The sequence below is a fragment of the Myripristis murdjan genome, chromosome 12 (genome assembly GCF_902150065.1).
Source record: "Myripristis murdjan chromosome 12, fMyrMur1.1, whole genome shotgun sequence".
In the NCBI taxonomy this organism is placed as follows: domain Eukaryota; kingdom Metazoa; phylum Chordata; class Actinopteri; order Holocentriformes; family Holocentridae; genus Myripristis; species Myripristis murdjan.
In genome coordinates, this window is record NC_043991.1 from 25,994,183 (window position 1) to 26,011,234 (window position 17,052).

The 17,052-nt window shown below is 43.0% G+C and overlaps 1 protein-coding gene across 3 annotated transcripts in view; it reads left to right on the forward strand.

Annotated features, from left to right (window-relative positions):
* Positions 1-15,024, forward strand: part of cdk5rap2 (CDK5 regulatory subunit associated protein 2) — a 39,986-nt gene extending 24,962 nt beyond the window's left edge. The window contains exons 31-51 of one of the 3 annotated variants that reach the window (XM_030064668.1): positions 16-367; positions 469-2,101; positions 2,402-2,506; positions 2,906-3,054; positions 3,215-3,618; positions 3,965-4,212; positions 4,616-4,667; positions 6,255-6,427; positions 7,260-7,631; positions 8,988-9,113; positions 9,246-9,362; positions 10,129-10,318; positions 10,744-10,865; positions 11,369-11,581; positions 11,704-11,793; positions 12,468-12,733; positions 12,967-13,116; positions 13,209-13,347; positions 13,834-13,880; positions 13,998-14,052; positions 14,428-15,024. In XM_030064668.1, the coding sequence (XP_029920528.1) occupies positions 16-367; positions 469-2,101; positions 2,402-2,506; positions 2,906-3,054; positions 3,215-3,618; positions 3,965-4,212; positions 4,616-4,667; positions 6,255-6,427; positions 7,260-7,631; positions 8,988-9,113; positions 9,246-9,362; positions 10,129-10,318; positions 10,744-10,865; positions 11,369-11,581; positions 11,704-11,793; positions 12,468-12,733; positions 12,967-13,116; positions 13,209-13,347; positions 13,834-13,880; positions 13,998-14,052; positions 14,428-14,579 (5,155 nt within the window). In that variant the 3' untranslated portion in view covers positions 14,580-15,024. The remainder of the gene's footprint in view (positions 1-15; positions 368-468; positions 2,102-2,401; positions 2,507-2,905; positions 3,055-3,214; positions 3,619-3,964; positions 4,213-4,615; positions 4,668-6,254; positions 6,428-7,259; positions 7,632-8,987; positions 9,114-9,245; positions 9,363-10,128; positions 10,319-10,743; positions 10,866-11,368; positions 11,582-11,703; positions 11,794-12,467; positions 12,734-12,966; positions 13,117-13,208; positions 13,348-13,833; positions 13,881-13,997; positions 14,053-14,427) is intronic. The other 2 variants (XM_030064669.1, XM_030064667.1) reach the window with 2 other exon arrangements.
* Positions 15,025-17,052: the final 2,028 nt, after the last annotated feature.

Genomic DNA, 17,052 nt, shown 5'->3' on the forward strand with positions numbered 1-17,052 from the left:
TCTGTCTTGCTGCAGAGAGGAGCTGCTCAGACTTAGGTCAGAGAATGGAGAGCTGCGGGGTCTCCTGAAGGAAGAAAAATCTGCTGAGTCTAAAGAGAAAGAGAGTGCAGACACTTCTGGGGACAGTAGTGACGGACAGATTGAATTGAGAAGGACTGAGGAGAGACTGAGGGCAGAAGCAAAAGGTCACTTCAAGGTCACCATGCTGTCGAAGGAACAGGTGAGGACAAACTCTGGGGAGCTGTCAGACGGAGAAAACCATGTCACCTCAGAGCTAATTGTCAGCATGGACAAGGAGATGGAGAGTCAAGAAACTAAAGGCCAGTCACACAGCAAGAATACAAAGCAGCAGATCACAGGACATGGGGTAAGCTTTGCATCATGATTTGAATATACTCTGCATTGCTCTTTGTATGAATTGCAATAGTCAGTGTTAAATATCTGTCCCTCTCTTTCTTTCTATTGTAGACTGTACTCAAATCTCGGCTTCCTGTTCCCGTGAGGCTGAGAACAATGTCTAGCAGTAGCAGACAGTCTGTGAGCCAGCAGTTTGGGCAGGGCTCTGACCACCTGAGCACTGATTTGCTTCAGCACCCACATTCAGACCATGTTTATGGGCCTGGCCTGCACTCACCTGCTGACTCTGAATCCCCCAGGTCATCCCAACACAGCACCTCCCCTTATTCTACCCTCAAATATGCCCACCACAGTGACAGTCCACCAGGAACTGACAAAGGCTTCGAAGCCAGGCGAACGCTGGACCAAACCCAGGTGGACTCTCCTCTTTTTACCCAGCTGGAGCTTCTACACCAGGAGTGCCAGGAGAAGGAGGCACTGATCAACAAGCTAGAGGGGCAACTTGCTGATTGGGAGGAGCTTCATGAACAGCTCCAGGAGAAGGACAGACTTAATCACAAATACATAGAGGCCTTACAGGCAGCAGAATCCACCATTGCTTACCTGACTGCCTGCAACCTGGACAGACAGGGTGAACTTGGGTTATACTCTAGTTTGTGTACAGGTTCTAGCTCTGTGGGTTCCGATGCTGCCCTCCAGAGTAGATGCATGGAACTTGAGAAGGCTCTACAGGAGAAGGAGATGCTCAACAGCCATCTTATTGAGTTTTTGAACATGGCTGAGAAAGCTGTTTCTTCCCTCAGTGCCTCTTCATCTTCCTCAGGCACCCCAGAGAAGAATGCAGATATCAGTGAGTTGTGTTTGAAGTTGGAGACTGCCATACAGAAGATGAAAGTATTTTCAGATAGAGAGAACCCAGGTTTAGTTTTAGGAGCTCCTATACCCGAACTGCAGCAGCATGCAGACTCCTTGCAGGAAGCACTGTGGGAGCAGAATAGGCTCAATGCAGAGCTACAGGAAAAACTAAGGGCTTCAGAGGCCGCTGCTGCCCAACTTGGCCACAAGAATGCAAGCACTAGCCAGGATGGTAACTGCAATCAGCCGACAGCAGAAGAGTCACTGAAAAAAGACGAGTCGCATGACCATGGGAAAAAGGGAAGCTCTGGTAATAGCAGCTTAAGTCAGAAGGAGATGACCATGTGTCTGAATGACTGTCTTAGTGCAGCAGAGTCTGCTGTTGCCTGTCTGACAACACACTTTACCAGCACTAGGTCTTCTACCTCGGGTAGATCAACTCATGCCAGCCTGGACCTGCAGCAGCATTTAGACAGACTTCAGAGAGCTTTACAAGACAGGGCAGAACTGGAAGGCCAGACAGAGCCAACCAGCAGAGTCACCAGCAATCAGTCCACTGCTCGGACTAAGGGACAACTTCACAGAGGACTCCATCACAACCTCTGTCTCCTCCAAAAGGCCTTAACTGATCACTGCCAAAGGATTTCTGAACTTCAGGCTTCCCTACAAGAAGACAGGAGCCACAGAGTGGAGAGCGAGGCCGAAAGGAGAGAGCAAGATGCCAAGGGAGTACCACAGAGTGTTCATGTCCAGCTGGAGACTCTCCAGAAGGCTTTGAGGGAGAAGAACAGAGCCTGTAAAAGCCTAGAGGAGAAACTAGCTCATGCTCAATCCATCATTAGCCTGAAGAACCCATCCAAGAAATCCTCCCATGAATCTGCATTGAAAGGTAAGGTAGCACTCACTTGGGTGTGCATCTATGCATTAGCATGTATGAATGTGTTTTGCATGTTATCTAGTCATTGTTGATTTAATCATTTTGTATTTAAAGTTGAAGTAATTAGGCTTCGTGCAGTTGATGGCTTGAGAGTAAATCCCTAACGCCTTTGTGTGTAATGTGAAATCCCTGTGTCATAATTTATCCATTTGGGGCACAAGTCAAAATGACCAACAACATCATGAAAGAGAGAAAGGGAGAACATACTTTGTGTTACAAGTATCTCTTTTTAACCTGACATATTGCCTCCAGTGCCTTTGGAGCAGGATGACAAGTGCGTGCAGGTGGATTTTCAGGACCTGGGTTACGAAACCAGTGGCAAGAGTGAAAACGATAGGGAAGAGAGCAGTAGCACAGGTAGTGGCTTCTGGACAGACTTTGCATGTCTGCTGAGTGGACACTAATCTTGACTATGGATGGATTTTCTCTGTGTCTGCATGAGGAATGAACAAAGGCCACTCTGCCACTGTCTCTTATATTGAGCATTGTTTGGGTCTCATAACCACACAGTCTCTCTTCTAGTTATAACCTACACTGCAGTTCTGCAGACACGTTTGAACCGAATGTCTATACCTTGCATTAACAGTTTCTTGCATGTTTCTACTCTGATGTTTGGGAATGGCTTTCCAACACTCCTTAACTTTTCAGTCATATTTCTTGTCCTATTCCACACCTGAACTATATTTGAATTTATTTTATCCCCATATATGGCACTATTGCCAGTAGTTTGTCACAAGATGTCATTTCTGTTTCCAGATCTGGAGGTTGGTGTGCGGCCTGGTGGTAGTGCATGTAGCCTGCCTTCGCTCTTAAAACATGAGCAGGCCACTTTCTCCTCTACTGAGAACTTGGACTCAACTTCGACCACTTCCTACCCCAGCTCTCCTGCTCTCAGCTCGCCGAAGGTGAACACAACTATCCAACCTAATTTTCAACCAAATGACGACTTAGTATGCGTTCAGTTCAGTTCCATCCAACATGGATTTGCTGTGGAAATTGTGCATTCCAAAATAGTAGTGGACCCTGATATTAGCATTTTGCTAACCTTCTCCTGTTTATTGTTAGGTGAGTCTGAAAAGCCTCCAGGCGTATGAGGACTACGGTGTGTCTGAGGATCCACTTCAGCTACAGGCCCAAGTCAGAGAGCTGAAGGTCCAGCTGGAGAGCCAGGCTAGACTCATCCTTCAGATGCAAAGCCTCCTTCGTAGGAACTCCCTTTCCAGTGACCTAGTTACCACTACTTCTGACCCCTCAATGGTCAGGGACAAACAAGGACTACAGAGGGACGGAAGCACCCAAGACAGGAGCAACACAAGTGTGGAGCTAAGAGAGAAGAAGGAGGGGAAAAACCAGGCCACGAAGGATAAGACCAGCCAGGTGGAGCTGGACAGAGAGAGGACTTTGAACAGGAGCCTGACTGAACAGCTGCAGCAAAGCCACCAGCGCAGCCGGTCTGCGTCTCCTGCAAGGTCAGCACTCAATTTTATTTCATTGTCAATATTACACTACGAGCAAAATCAGCTCTATCAATTCATTTTTAGGGGTTTGCCCCAGTGGCTCATCTTGTAGAGTGCATGCCACATTACCAAGGCTAAGTCCTTAAGTGCAATGGCCCAAGCTCAATGCAGAGCTGAGCCCTTGGCTACATGTCATCCTTCCTCTAATACCTGCAGTTCTTTCCTCTCTCTCTCTACTGTCGCTATCAAATAAAGCAGGAATGCCAAAAACTCTTTCCTCTTTACATGATTGACCTTCTTGTTTTTTGTTTTTTTGTTTTGTTTTGTTTTCCTGATCCTCACTCTGTCTTCTCCCTAGACTTGACTCCTTGGTACAATCCCAGGCCAGGGAGCTGTCACAGCTGAGGCAGCAGATCAAGGAGAGCCGCGGGCTGGGAGCCCTGCAGCGCCGGCAGCTGGAGGAGCTAAGCAGGGCCTTCAAGGAGCTGCTGCAGGCCAGTGATGTGGACTTCTACATGGGGGAGGTCCTCAAAGAGCAGCTGGACAAGAGCCTGAGCATCCTCGACAGACTGGAGGGACGGCTTGACAAAAGTAGCTGTCTTGGTGGTACTTTTGTCTCTTTGTCTTTTGAGAAATGCTACTCGTTAGAACCGCATTACATACAGTAGACATGCAAATGATCATTTGATTGATATCACTTATATCAAATCTCAGATAATGTAAAGTCAGCAATTAGCTGATACACAGTACTCTGTAGAGTTCTCATCACTCAACACATTGTCCATAGTGAAGCTTAAGGCATGTAATGGCTTTTAAAAATCAGCTTTGTTTGAGTAATTAAAACAAAGCTACAATGATTCATCTCATGTAGAGATTCAGTACTTCCTTGTGCTTTAAGGCATACACAGTAAAAGAGCAACTAGTAGAGAGAGATGCACACAAAAGAGCACTGAGTTGAAACTGATGGTGAGAGACATTTCCTTCACATCTATTTTCTTCTGTCTGCCAGGAGAAGTTCATCTAGATAATGACGATGCTGCAGCTTTGGAACTGGCTCAAAGGTAAATCTCAACTTCTTATACTATAGTGTTGCTTATTGTTGATGGCTTCATTCATTTTACAGTGCTTCCACTATGTTTATTACAGATGTAGCAGTAGTGTCTGTAGCACTGGGACTGAGAACCAATCCTGAATCAAATTCTCTAATCTGGATTGTCAAATAAGATGTTTTGGTATTAGTTATGTAATGATTGCTGATGTGTTTTGGTGTGATTTTAAACTCTTTATGGGACAGAAGTGGTGGAAGGGCCTGATATAGGTGTGTGTGTGTGTGTGTCTGTGTCTGTGTGCAAATGTCACTACAAGTTGTTTTTACCCTTTTTTGCCTTAATACCCTGGGCTACACATGTATTGTTTGTTTTGTGTAGTGCCTTGCTCTTGACCCACTTACTCAGTCCTGGCTTAGATGAACTGACCTGTTTTTTATTTTTTTTATTTTTGTCATGTCAACCAACCCAAACATTCAGGCTTCATTGACTTTAAGTAGGTCACTGTTGTCATACTCACTCAGTCCTGTGAGTGGCTGTTGTGTCTGGATGAACGCAGTGTCAGTGGAGGAGAATTCACACAGATTTGCATAAAATAATCTAAACTACTATATGTGGTTTTATGCTGTGAGTTTTTTTTTTTTTTTTTTTTTTTTTCAGGAATGGAACTCCTGGAAAAAAAACAATTGGCTATGGTAGCCTTTGTTTAGTTCTGGCATTGCCAGGAAATGGGTTTTCAAAGAGCTGCCATTGTAATTTTCTGACATGCCTGATAAAATGAGTGTTTATGGTCCTTGTAAAATAGCTATTTCACTGTATGATTTGATATACATGTGACCTGTGAACGGTTTATATTGCTATCATAGTACTATACATCTCGACCTTAAAAATATACAGTAGATGTACTTGATAATTGCGGAAAACATCAAAACAACCAAATCACACGATTTTTTTCATCCAAAGATGAAAAATATATATTTTTATTACTATAATAAAATCCCAAAACTCATTTTTTCAATCACATTGGGCAACTTTTTTGTACTGATCACACTGAAGAGCCAGAGTTTTTTTATAGTGACATGTTATTGCATATTGTTACCGCTGCGGACAGTGTTGTGGAGCTCCACCAGGGATTGCAGCAGCTTCAGTCCTGTAAGGAAAACCTCAGTGACCCTCCAGACAGTTCAGCTAGAATCCAGCAGGAATTAGATAACCTGCGTCTGGAGCTAGAGGGCGACAGAGAGCTGCTGCAGCAGCACCTCAGCTTCCTGGTCCAACAAAACTTGAACCTGGCTGAATGCACCAGGGAGCATCTGGACCTGTGAGTGGCGTCCTGGTTTGATACACAAGACCGGCGTGATGTTTGCTGTGAACTCTCCTCATAGTTTTCAAATCAGGTGTTTCTGCTTTGAAGTTGCAGATCTATGGGACATATTCTTCTTTAACCCCTTAATGTTTCGTTTTTCTTTTTCTCTTTTCATGAACTGTGCTTTTCTTCCCTTTTCGATGTTGGCTTTTGCTCTTAAAGACTCTTAGAGGGCTTCGTCTCCTACATCACCCAGCAAGTAGATTTTTTCATGTGAAATTCACCCTCTTTGCTAGGTTGTCTAAGGAGCTTCAGGAGAAGAACCGTCTCATCCAAAGCCTGCAGAGCCAGTTGAGAGGCCAGAGTCCCAGCAGCCACCACAGCTCCCACTCTGATTTGTACCACTTGGACAGGGCCACCCCTTCCTGCCGTAGCAGCCCAACCACACATGGTAATGCAGCTGTGCATGGTGAGCACCTAGATGGGGCTAGTGTTAATAATTTCTCTAATTAATCTAGTCCTCCAAATAAAACAAAAATAGTTCAGCATGTCTTAGTAATGATATTTACCAAAATTATTTGTGAACAGGTTTGATAGCAAGTTCTAATTATAGTCTTAGGTGTCACAGAACATAGGCTCAGACAGGTATACAGTGTACTTAACTGAAATTAACTCAGTTCGCTCCATTTTAAAAAAAAAAAAAAAATGTTGTTTTTTCTTTTCTTTTCTTTTTTTTTTTTCATTTTCCTGATGTTCCTGATGTTCAAGATTGCCTGACTTTCTGTCCTCCAGCCTAGCTAGTCTAGTACTAGCTAGTAATGGCACTTATTTTCCACTCAGGTCTATTCTGTTGCACTCAGGCGTCCCACAGACAAAACGAGCTGCCGAAGGGCAGAACAGGTGTCCAGTTTCAGTCCACCTCCACTTAAAGTTGCATTATTCAGTGGCACCTATCCGGTTTAATCTTCAAATTGTGTTTCCCTCAGAGAGGAGACTATTACATGAGCGGATTATGCGCATTGTCATGTGGGAGCTTCTGCAGAAAGGGTTTCAGACCTAAACTCTCATTTTCTTTAGTGCTATGAGAGTGTATAGAGGTTAACATGTTTCTCTTCTTTGTGAAACTCCTTAACAAAGGTTAAGTTGGTTCTGCAACTAGTTGTGTTAGCATGGAGGCTAGGCTGTAACAATGAATAGGACCTCTAAAGATAACATGTGGGTATGTTGACTACTGCTGACTCGTTATGGCATTTTGTCTGTTAGTTTCTTACAACTGCTGTTGTCTTCCTATATATCTGTAGGCCAGAGACACACCGCTGATGGGACAGGAATAGGTCCTGAGGCTGAGGTCCAGCAGCAAGTGCCTCCTGTAGGAGGAGCCGAGGCTCAAAGTGTTTCTGGTTATAAGGACAATGCCAGAAGACTGCAGGGTCTGAAGAGGGAGAATGGGCGACTTCAGGAGCAGCTGAGGAGTAGTGAGGAGCTCAACGCTTCCCTGCGTAGTGAGCTGGACCTGCATCGTTCTATTATGGCCCAGACCAGCTCCCACCAACACGGACAGGATGAAGGCCAGGACTGGGATGGGTTAGGGCCTCAGAAAGATGGCCATAATGGAGAGGGACACCCAGCGTCACATCAGGATACTACTGGACAGCCTAGCACCATGAATCCAGGTAAATATGGGGCTTATGTATTTGATTTCCAAGTTAATTTTTACAGTGGGTTCCAAAACTCTTGAGTCCACTACCAAGAACTCAATAATTTTGTTTCATCATTTATCAAAGGAGTTTTAACAAAATATTTGATATTCACTGTTTGCATTCACTGTTTGTCACAGCTTTCACACTGTCTGGCATAAGTTTTACAAGTGTTTGCAGAATGTGAGAATCCACATTTATTCAGTACCCCTTAGAGCATCCCACACAATGTTACCATGTTTTACCTCCTTCCTTTTCAAATGTTCAAGCTGTTCAGTGGGGTCAAGGTCTGATGACTGTCGAGTAAAAGCCATGCAAGTCAACACTACTTGCTCCTCTTGTAGCTTTTGATGCATGTTGAGTGTCATTGTCCCACCAGAAAATGAATGCTTTTGCATGCAGCTTTAAGCCAGAAGTGATGGCATGTTTATGCAGAATAGAGAGCTATTTTCTCTGTGGTCAGTGTGTATTTGATCCTGTACAAATCACCAAATCTGGAACAGATGAAACATCCCCACACCTTAATATTTTCACCACCATGCTTGACTGTAGTTGTTATATTGTTTTGTATTAACCTCTTATGCAGGTGGCTCCTCACATTAGTAGTCTTCCAGTCTTAGGCAGTGAAATTAATGTTTAGACTGATATTGACACTGAAGAAGTGGTTTGGAAACTTCTGTTATCCCATTAAGGTTGCAGTTTGTCAATCATTTTTCTACTGTACTTTTACTAACTGGAGTAAGTTGTTCTTTATTTATTTGGTTTTGTATCTTTAAATGTAGGTGCTGCTTCAGTCTCATAAAGGCGTTAGCTTGATGTTAGATCTGCTAGACTTTAGATCTGCCTCGTCTTACTTTGGATAAAAATGTAAATATTTGAGAGTTTCCAGTGTTTTAACTGTTTGATTAAACTCTCTTGACATTAATAACTACAAATTGTTTCAACAAGTTGAGCACTAGCAGTGGCGACACTAACTCATAGGGGACTATATTAATTCAGGTAGTTTCTGGGATTAGTTGTTAAAAGACCTAAACAATCATACTGGAGCATACATGACTTGATATATGATTTTGTTGTTTGAACATGTGCAGCATAAGGTAGATAGCCAAAATTTGATATCACAATTTTGTCTTGTCAGAGTATCTCAGTATTTTACAATATCCCAATACCAACATCAACCCAGCATTTCAAAAAATGCCCTTACTGTGTTTTCTTTCTGTCTACTCTCTAATCTATAGTCTATTCAATGTTGTAGAAAATGTCATATATGGCCACAAATATCATGATATTCCAAATGATCAGATCTTGCCCCACTGTGTGTATTTCTATCAGACCTGCTGGCAGAGCATTTACAGGAGATTCGAGCTTTGCGGAGGCGCCTGGAAGAGAGCATTCGCACCAACGACCGTCTCAGGGAACAGCTGGAGCGGAGGCTGGCCGAGGTGGAGAAAGACCCGGGTATGCACACAAAATTGTTCTTTGTCTTGCTGTGTTTTATTCGCAAGTGTTACATGTGCAGACACCTCGTGTTTTTTTTATTTCTGTGTGCTTACTTGGTGACTGATAGTGTGTGTATGTGCCTGTGTTCAGCAGCGACCAACATCTTCATCCACGGTTCAGAGGAGCAGGGTCAGCTGGCCCATGAGGTGCGCTTCCTGTGGGGACAGAACCAGGCCCTGAAGGACCAGCTCAGCCTGGGATCTAGAGGTAACACCAGCTCACCTCATACAGAACTAACTAACTAACTAAATAAATAAATAAAAAGAACCACACAATTTATAATCTGTGATATGGGTGCATGATATTGGATTTTTTTTTGTTTGTTTGTTTGTTTTTTTGTTTTGTTTTTTTTGTTTTGCTGATATCTAATGTACCAGTATTTTGCTTTTTAAAATGCATACACTCACTGTGCAAAATACAAAAACTACTTCAACTTAGGTTATGTAAAACATGCCATATTCGTTTTTTACATACTTCCTTTCAAACAAAACCAGAAGATTCATCCTGCTTACACAGGCTTAGATGATGTTCTCCCTGAGATAATCCTGACAACAGCCACAACACGGACAAATTTGACCTATTTCACATTTTGACATGTCATATTGGCAGAAATTCTCATTTCAGGTCGATACAAATGTTTTTATTTACAAGCCGATATTGGCTGATCCCTAAGACATGCCAATATTATTGTGCATCCTTAATCTGCAACACATACACACCTATCCAGAGGCAATACTTTGAGGTAATCAAGGTGAGCAATTTTGGAACTTTTAGAACAAACGGCATATATCCATGGGATGCTGTTCTTCAGCTAAACCATTAACATTCACTTTGTCCATTCGCCAGGTGGCTCCATCACTTACTGCCCAGTGCCTTGAAAGTTTGCCCACACCTTTATTGAAAACTTAACATACCCTGATCTCAGAAACAGCTGTGCCAAACACTTGTGCTCAAACATGCTCATTCCCCCCAGACAAGCAGAAAGAGAATGAGAAGTTACGGGAGACGCTTGCCAGGCGCACGGCCAAGCTGGAGCAGAGCAGGAAGGAATGTGAAGCTCTGAGGCAAGACAACAGCCGCCTGCAGGAGAGGCTGGAGCGAAGCAGCCAGGAAAACACACAGCTGCAGGACTCACTGCATTACAGCCGGGAGGAGCTGCACAGGTACACACACACACACACACGCTCAGGTCCGATCATTGCATCACTACCAGAACACACTGTTGTCTACCACCCTTCACAGTGTACACATACTATCATTACAACAGTCTCCCCATGTAACTTTATACTACACAAAGCAACCAATTAGCATTCAAAAGTCATTACAATTACCATCATTCTATACTATTACTACTCAGTAACATGAGAGTATATCATTTAAAGACTCATCCCCACACGCATGCACACACCATAATGCTGCTGAGCTCCTCACAGGTGACCCTGAGCCCTCAGGTCCTGGTGACACAGTTGAGTGAGGCTGACACATGACACCCAGAGTTCACTGCTAGATCACTTCTCCTCTCCCTTTCCTACCCTTTTTGGTGTGTGTGTGTGTGTGTGTGTGTGTGTGTGTGTGTGTGTGTATCCAGGTTGCAGTCTGAGGTTAACCTCCAGAGGCAGCAACTTTCTGACTCCCAACATCTTCTCCAGTCCTTGCGTGTGGAGCTGCAAGTCTACGAAAAGATCAAGACTGGAGCTCACAAACACACAGGTACTACAAGGCACACATCTTGTCTTTTAAAAGAGCATGTTGAAGTTTTAATTAGGTTATTTGTTAATAGTTGATGTTGATTGTGCATGTATTTCCTTACTTACAGTAAATACTGACTTGGAGACAAAAGTGTGTGTAACATAAATAACATAAAAATAATACTTTGGGTTATCTGGCTGCTGAGCAAACTAATTCAGCAACTTTAAAACCTCACTTTGGGCTTTGGTGACTTGCAAATTTTTTTGATAGATGATTTTGATAGATGAAAAGATTTACTGATTAATCAAAAAAATCAGAAATGAAAATAATAGTTGGTTGCAGACTTACTGTGTACTGCATTTAATTTCCCTGCATTCAGTGAGGTCTACTGGACTTTCTTATGTAAACTCCATGATGTTTATATTTCACTTGCATCCTGAACCAGGCCTTAAAAATTGAGAGGAATTGTTTGTGCATTGGTGATAAGGCAACTTTGGCCTCTCCTTCATTGTTCCTCTGAGCAGAATCCGGTGAGGCGTCCCAGGAGCCTGTCTCTGCCCCGTCCTCAGGCTCAGTGGACCTTGGGGAGCTGCTGTCAGAGATCAGACACCTGAGGCTGCAGCTGGAGAGGAGCATCCAAACCAACACGGCGCTCAGGCAGAGACTGGAGGAGCAGCTGCTCAGACGGCCCAACCGCTCTGACACCATCAATATCAACTATCTGCTCTCCACTTCAGGTAAAGCCTCAGTCACAGACCCAGGTGATCTATACTGCTTACCTGGAACATACAAACAGACCCAGCTTTTGAAGCACTAGAGTTTGCCTGGTTTTCATTGTTGGTTCTACATTTTGTCCTAGATGAGGGAGGCAGGTCGCCTGGTCGTGAGGGTTGTGATCCTGTCCGCCGCTCCTCTCAGTCCCACAATGAATTCACCAATGTCCTGCGTGGTAAGGATAATCCTTCCTTGTCAGAGCTGGCATGACATATGATTGTGGGATTAGATAAAAACCCGTATTTGGTTGGGCAGTGATACGGTATCCCGTGGTAATTAAAAATAGCAACAGTATCATCTCATTACTGTGACGTGGAGCCTAGTCAGCAGGCTAACCTCCTGCAATCACGCTAGCTGCTAGTCTCCTGTGTAATCTGTGTGCCGGGCTAAGACGTCTGTTCACTCCAGAGACGGAGAATTAAGGACACAGGAGAAGGAAGGGAGACATAACATTTGCTACTCTGTCTTAGATACTGTTTAGGCAGAGAATGGAATCATATTTTTCATAGAGCATGTTTGACCTATGTGCTTTATCTCTTAACACATCAATGCTCTGAAAACCCTGAAGTCACAGTAAAGCGCAGCATGACCACCACCTTGTGGTGGGAGACAGTATAGCAGTTAATATATAAATTCAGCATTTACATGCTACCTCATATCCGGTGTGACATTATTCTTTTAAAATTTGAGGAAGTCCTAACAGTGTCACAATTTGGATACTGCCCAACCTTAAGGACATACATTTCTGCCATTAGGAGAAATTAAACAGGCACGACAAAACTGCACCTGAGCTTTTAGCATTTCAGAGACTGAATTTAAAGTGACTGAGCATTTATGTTACCCTTACAGAAGTGACACATCATGCTCAGCTGGAGTCACATGACGGGTCCCACTACAGTGGCAGCTCTGGTGAGAGTCTCTCCGGCACGCCCTCCCGACTAGTGCCAGGTCACCGGCTGTGGGCCAGTCGCAATGGCCGCCATGTTTTGGGTCTGATTGAGGATTACAATGCTCTACGCAAACAAATCTCTGAGGGCCGTAAGCTCACACACAGCATGGAAACACACCTGCAGGAGTGTCTGCATACACTCAAGCAACAGGGCCCCGACAACAGGGTAAGTGGTAACTATGTCAAACATCTACTTTTGTATTTTTTTTTTTCCAGGTTTTCTAATTTATTTTAAGTAACACAACTTTTTAAATTTCAACCTTGTAATAAGGTTTTAATTGTATTTAATCAAAAAGTTGTTCTTATTTTATTATTCCAGTAGCAGTTAAGCAACATTTTGTAGAACAAGGCTGTGTTGTCATTCTAGTTGAAGTGTATCTGTTGTATGTTTCTAATTAGGTGTTGGAACAGCCACATGTAAAGAATCTGTCCAGCAGCTTGAACACCATGCAGCAGGTCCTGGAGGAAGCAGGTCGACTGCTCAAACTTGTGTGGCGAGTCTCACTGCCGTCTGCCAGCACAGCCGGGGACGGCAGCAACAACCAGCAGGTAGACATACACACACATGTACTGTACACGTAGTACACAGTGAAGCTTCTATGTATTGTCCACACCTAATCCTTTCTTATGCTCATTACCAGGATGAACTGTTGAAAAATGAGATAGCCAGGCTGAAGAGCAGGCTGTGCCAGCAGGAGAGGATGCTAAGTGGAGCAGTTAAACGCCTACGCACCACCAACCAGCTCAAAGAGGGAATGGAAAGAGTCATCATTGATCAATGTATGACGATCACCTTGTATCAACTTTTTTTTACCTGTGGTGGAAAAAATCTGAAAATGAAGTTCTTAAGACTGAGATTGTATTTGTGAGTTTTATTATAAGCTTTTGCAAAAGCGTCAGTACGATGTCTGATCAAACGTCTAGCTGACTGACCCACACTGACAACCAACACCAAGTGTTCAGTCTATTTATAGAAAACGGATCATACAAAGGTCAGAGATGCTGAAACATATCAGACAGTAACCACACGGTTTCTGTTTTTAACCAAGATTAGATACGAAAACTAGACAGGAACTGAAACGTAGATATAGCACCTCTGCTTGAAGGTAGCACTTCTGATGAGTTTGTACTTTGTACAAGGGTACAAAGTCAAAGGTTAAGAGAATACAATGGAATTTTCCATTGCATGCTTCATGTGCCAATATGTTAACAGTTAAAGATATGTGAGCTGATATTATTGCATGTTTTTCTTCCTCTTCAACATAGTGTCACTGACCCATGGAGTGCTGAAGAAAGCCCGAGGGAATTTAGAGGTAACAGCAATCCTCCCATTTAGATGCCAAACAAATGTTCTACTCACAGTGGCAAATTCTTGTTAAATGAATTGCTCTCTTTCTCTCTCATCCTCTGTTCATGTGTTATAATGGTAGACAAATTACTATACCCTCTTTGGCCTGAAAGGCCTGTCTGGAGGACCAGACGAAGGTTAGTGTGGTTTAGCCACAGGGTTTGATCTGATGCATGAGATTGTTCATCAGGTTTTGTTGGCCAAATCTTGTTTGTTGCATGGAGCAGATGCCAGAACATCACGAGGGAGGGGCTGTCCAGATATACCTGTGCACTGATAATGCATGATAAGCCATCTCTTTCTTGACCAAGGCATCTTTTCTTAACAAGATGTCAGATGCATGTTTTTGCAGGCAGTGTGAAACTTTGGACATTTTCAGCATATTTTGATTTATATTTTCCCCCAGAATTCACAAACTACGCTGCATGCTTGAGACCAAAGATGTGACATGATTAGCGCTAGCCTGGTCTGCTAATGGTACAGCGTGCTGTAACTTGTCTTTTCTTCCACAGGAGGTTCCAGTCAATGGCCAATAGGTGACACTGCAAACCGTCCGCCCGAGCAAATAAGCAGTCCCGTCCCGGTTTCCAGAGGAATAGCTGGAAGGCACTCTGAATCTTCTGAGGATCACAGCAGTGACGCCTCTCTCCACTGCAGCTACTAAAGCTCCTGGTTCAGTTCCCTTCACTGCCTGCATAATGTAGCCAGCTAAATGACCTGTCGTTTGGTTCCTTCATACCTGCCTCTCTGCCCTGCTGTTCAACTGTCTGCCTGCTTACTCTCCACGTATTCACTTTGACTTTGTACTGTATTTGCACATGACCTGCTTATAATATAGAGAATTATTTTGGGTACTGAAGTTGTATTGTTTTTTTTTTCTTTTGTATAAAGTTAAAAACTTTTGTAAATATTAACTCCTTTTATTTGAATATTTTTCCTTTGTCTTTTTTCATATGAAATAATTCTTTTATGTGAAAATGTATTTTATTACCGGGTCTTATCTTTCCCCGTAGGGTTTGCCTGTCACCTTAGTACATTGTAAAATGTTTCAGGGTTCCTTTTATGTACTGAAAATTATGTGCAAATGCAGTAAACATGAACAAACTATACTGTGTGTACCTCGTGTCTGAAGATATTTCTTACTCCACTTCAGTAAGCACAGTACACTGACAGATAGGGCTGATACAGTGATATTGTAGTGCCAGTTCAGCACAACACCCCAATACTGAAAATAGTGCAATTCAATATTACAATTTTTTAAGGCTCCATGCCTACAGTAAAATATGAATCCTGCAGTAATCTAAAGAAAATCAAAATGCATTTATTTTAAACCCCATTTTACAAAAGCTTAAAATGTAAGTAATTTCTAAGAGTATGTATTTCATGTACTTAAAAAGCTCTGTCAAACCATGGAAAAATGGATGGTCATATCTTTTGAACTCAAGTAGTAAAGGAAAACAAAATGCTGTCAGCACGAAGCCGGCACCCCTGTGGTGTTTGATTTATCGGGTATGAGTTTCCCACCAGGAAGCAACAGCAATTTTCCAACTTATTTTTTATTATTTATTTTATTTACCTGTTGAAACATCTTCGTATCCAACTAGCTTTTTGTACACGAACTACCAACACAGAGAATTCCCAGCCGACCCTAAAGTAAACACAAGTCCCGTTTGCGGGCGGTTGCTGCGGGAGGTCAAAGGTAACTTCCTGAGCCGTGAGCAGCGAGCCGTCCGCCAGCTCGCTCTGGTCCAAACGGAGCATGTTGCGGGAATAATGTCCATCTGATTTGAAGCCGAGCATCGTAACTTTACAGCCTAAGCTTTCAGAGGGCGTCCACTTAATCGCCTGTCACTGATATTTTGCGCTGGAATCTTGAAAAATAAAACATGATAGTGCACAAACAACGACGATTTGTACTGTATCTTTATCTAAAGACCAGGAGAACAGCAACATTTGCTTTGTGTTTACACTTCGGATGGATTTTGGAATTGATAATGTGTCATATTTTTTTTTATATTACGACAAACAGACCTGCAGCGCCACCAGCACCACCTGGGGGCTATTCCATGAAAGCAGCTAAAGAAAGCTGCGCTTACGTGATATAGCCTGGCTTGAATTAGCGTCAACTTTCACTAAAGCCTCAACCCGTTCCACTAACGCGATTCAGCCGCGTCAGGTCAGCGCTAATTCTAGCCACGTTTGAACAAGCCTCAAGTGCGCGCGTTCACGGGGCACATAAGCAGCCCAGAACAGTCGATTGTCGAAACGAACATACAACTGTCTCTAAAGGAGGGGAAAAGGAGAGCCTCGACATTTTCAGCGGCGGAGCTGACACTGCTGATGGAACTATATGAAGAATATAGAGAAATCACCACAAACAGGGCCGGATTTTGGCATAGGCGGTATAGGCAATTGCCTAGGGCGCCATCTGCTGGAGGGGCGCCGCTAGTGGCCAGAGGGGCGCCGGAAGCAGAACTGTTGACCGGCGCAACACCGTCGGGATATGGAAATCAAAAAACTGGAGAAGGAAGTAGGCTAAGTAGCCTATAAATTTAAACACAACAGAAAGCCATGGTTTGGACTGTATTTAATGCTTTCATTCTTTGTCTTCACAGCTTGAACAAAATGATGATTATTGAGTTTGTTTTGTTGTTGTTTTTTTAATGGTTAATAGGCTAAATGATTTCAAAACTTAGGAATTTATATTATATATGAAATTATAGGTAGGCTACATGTAAAAGTCCAAATATAAAGGGATCATTCAAAAAGTGGGATGACCATGAATCCAATTGGGATTAACTGAAATATGTGTTCTTGTAAACGTCCCTCACCTATGTCAACTAATCTATTGGCTTCGGGCAGAATAGAGGCGGGTCATTGCAAATTGCGGGTGGGAAATAAAATAAGACGTCTTTTTTTTTTATTTAACCTCATGTTCTTTTCAACCCTTTTATGTTCAACGCTTGTTGCATTTGATGTATGACTTGTGCTATATGAATAAAATTTGATTGAGTAATTGATTGTTTATTCGGTTAATTTCGGAGACTGACAGTGATAACACATGATTTTCATTACGTTTATTTTTATTAAGTAAACACGTACATTCATGCTTGGTCACATTGTGGGAAATAGGCTAA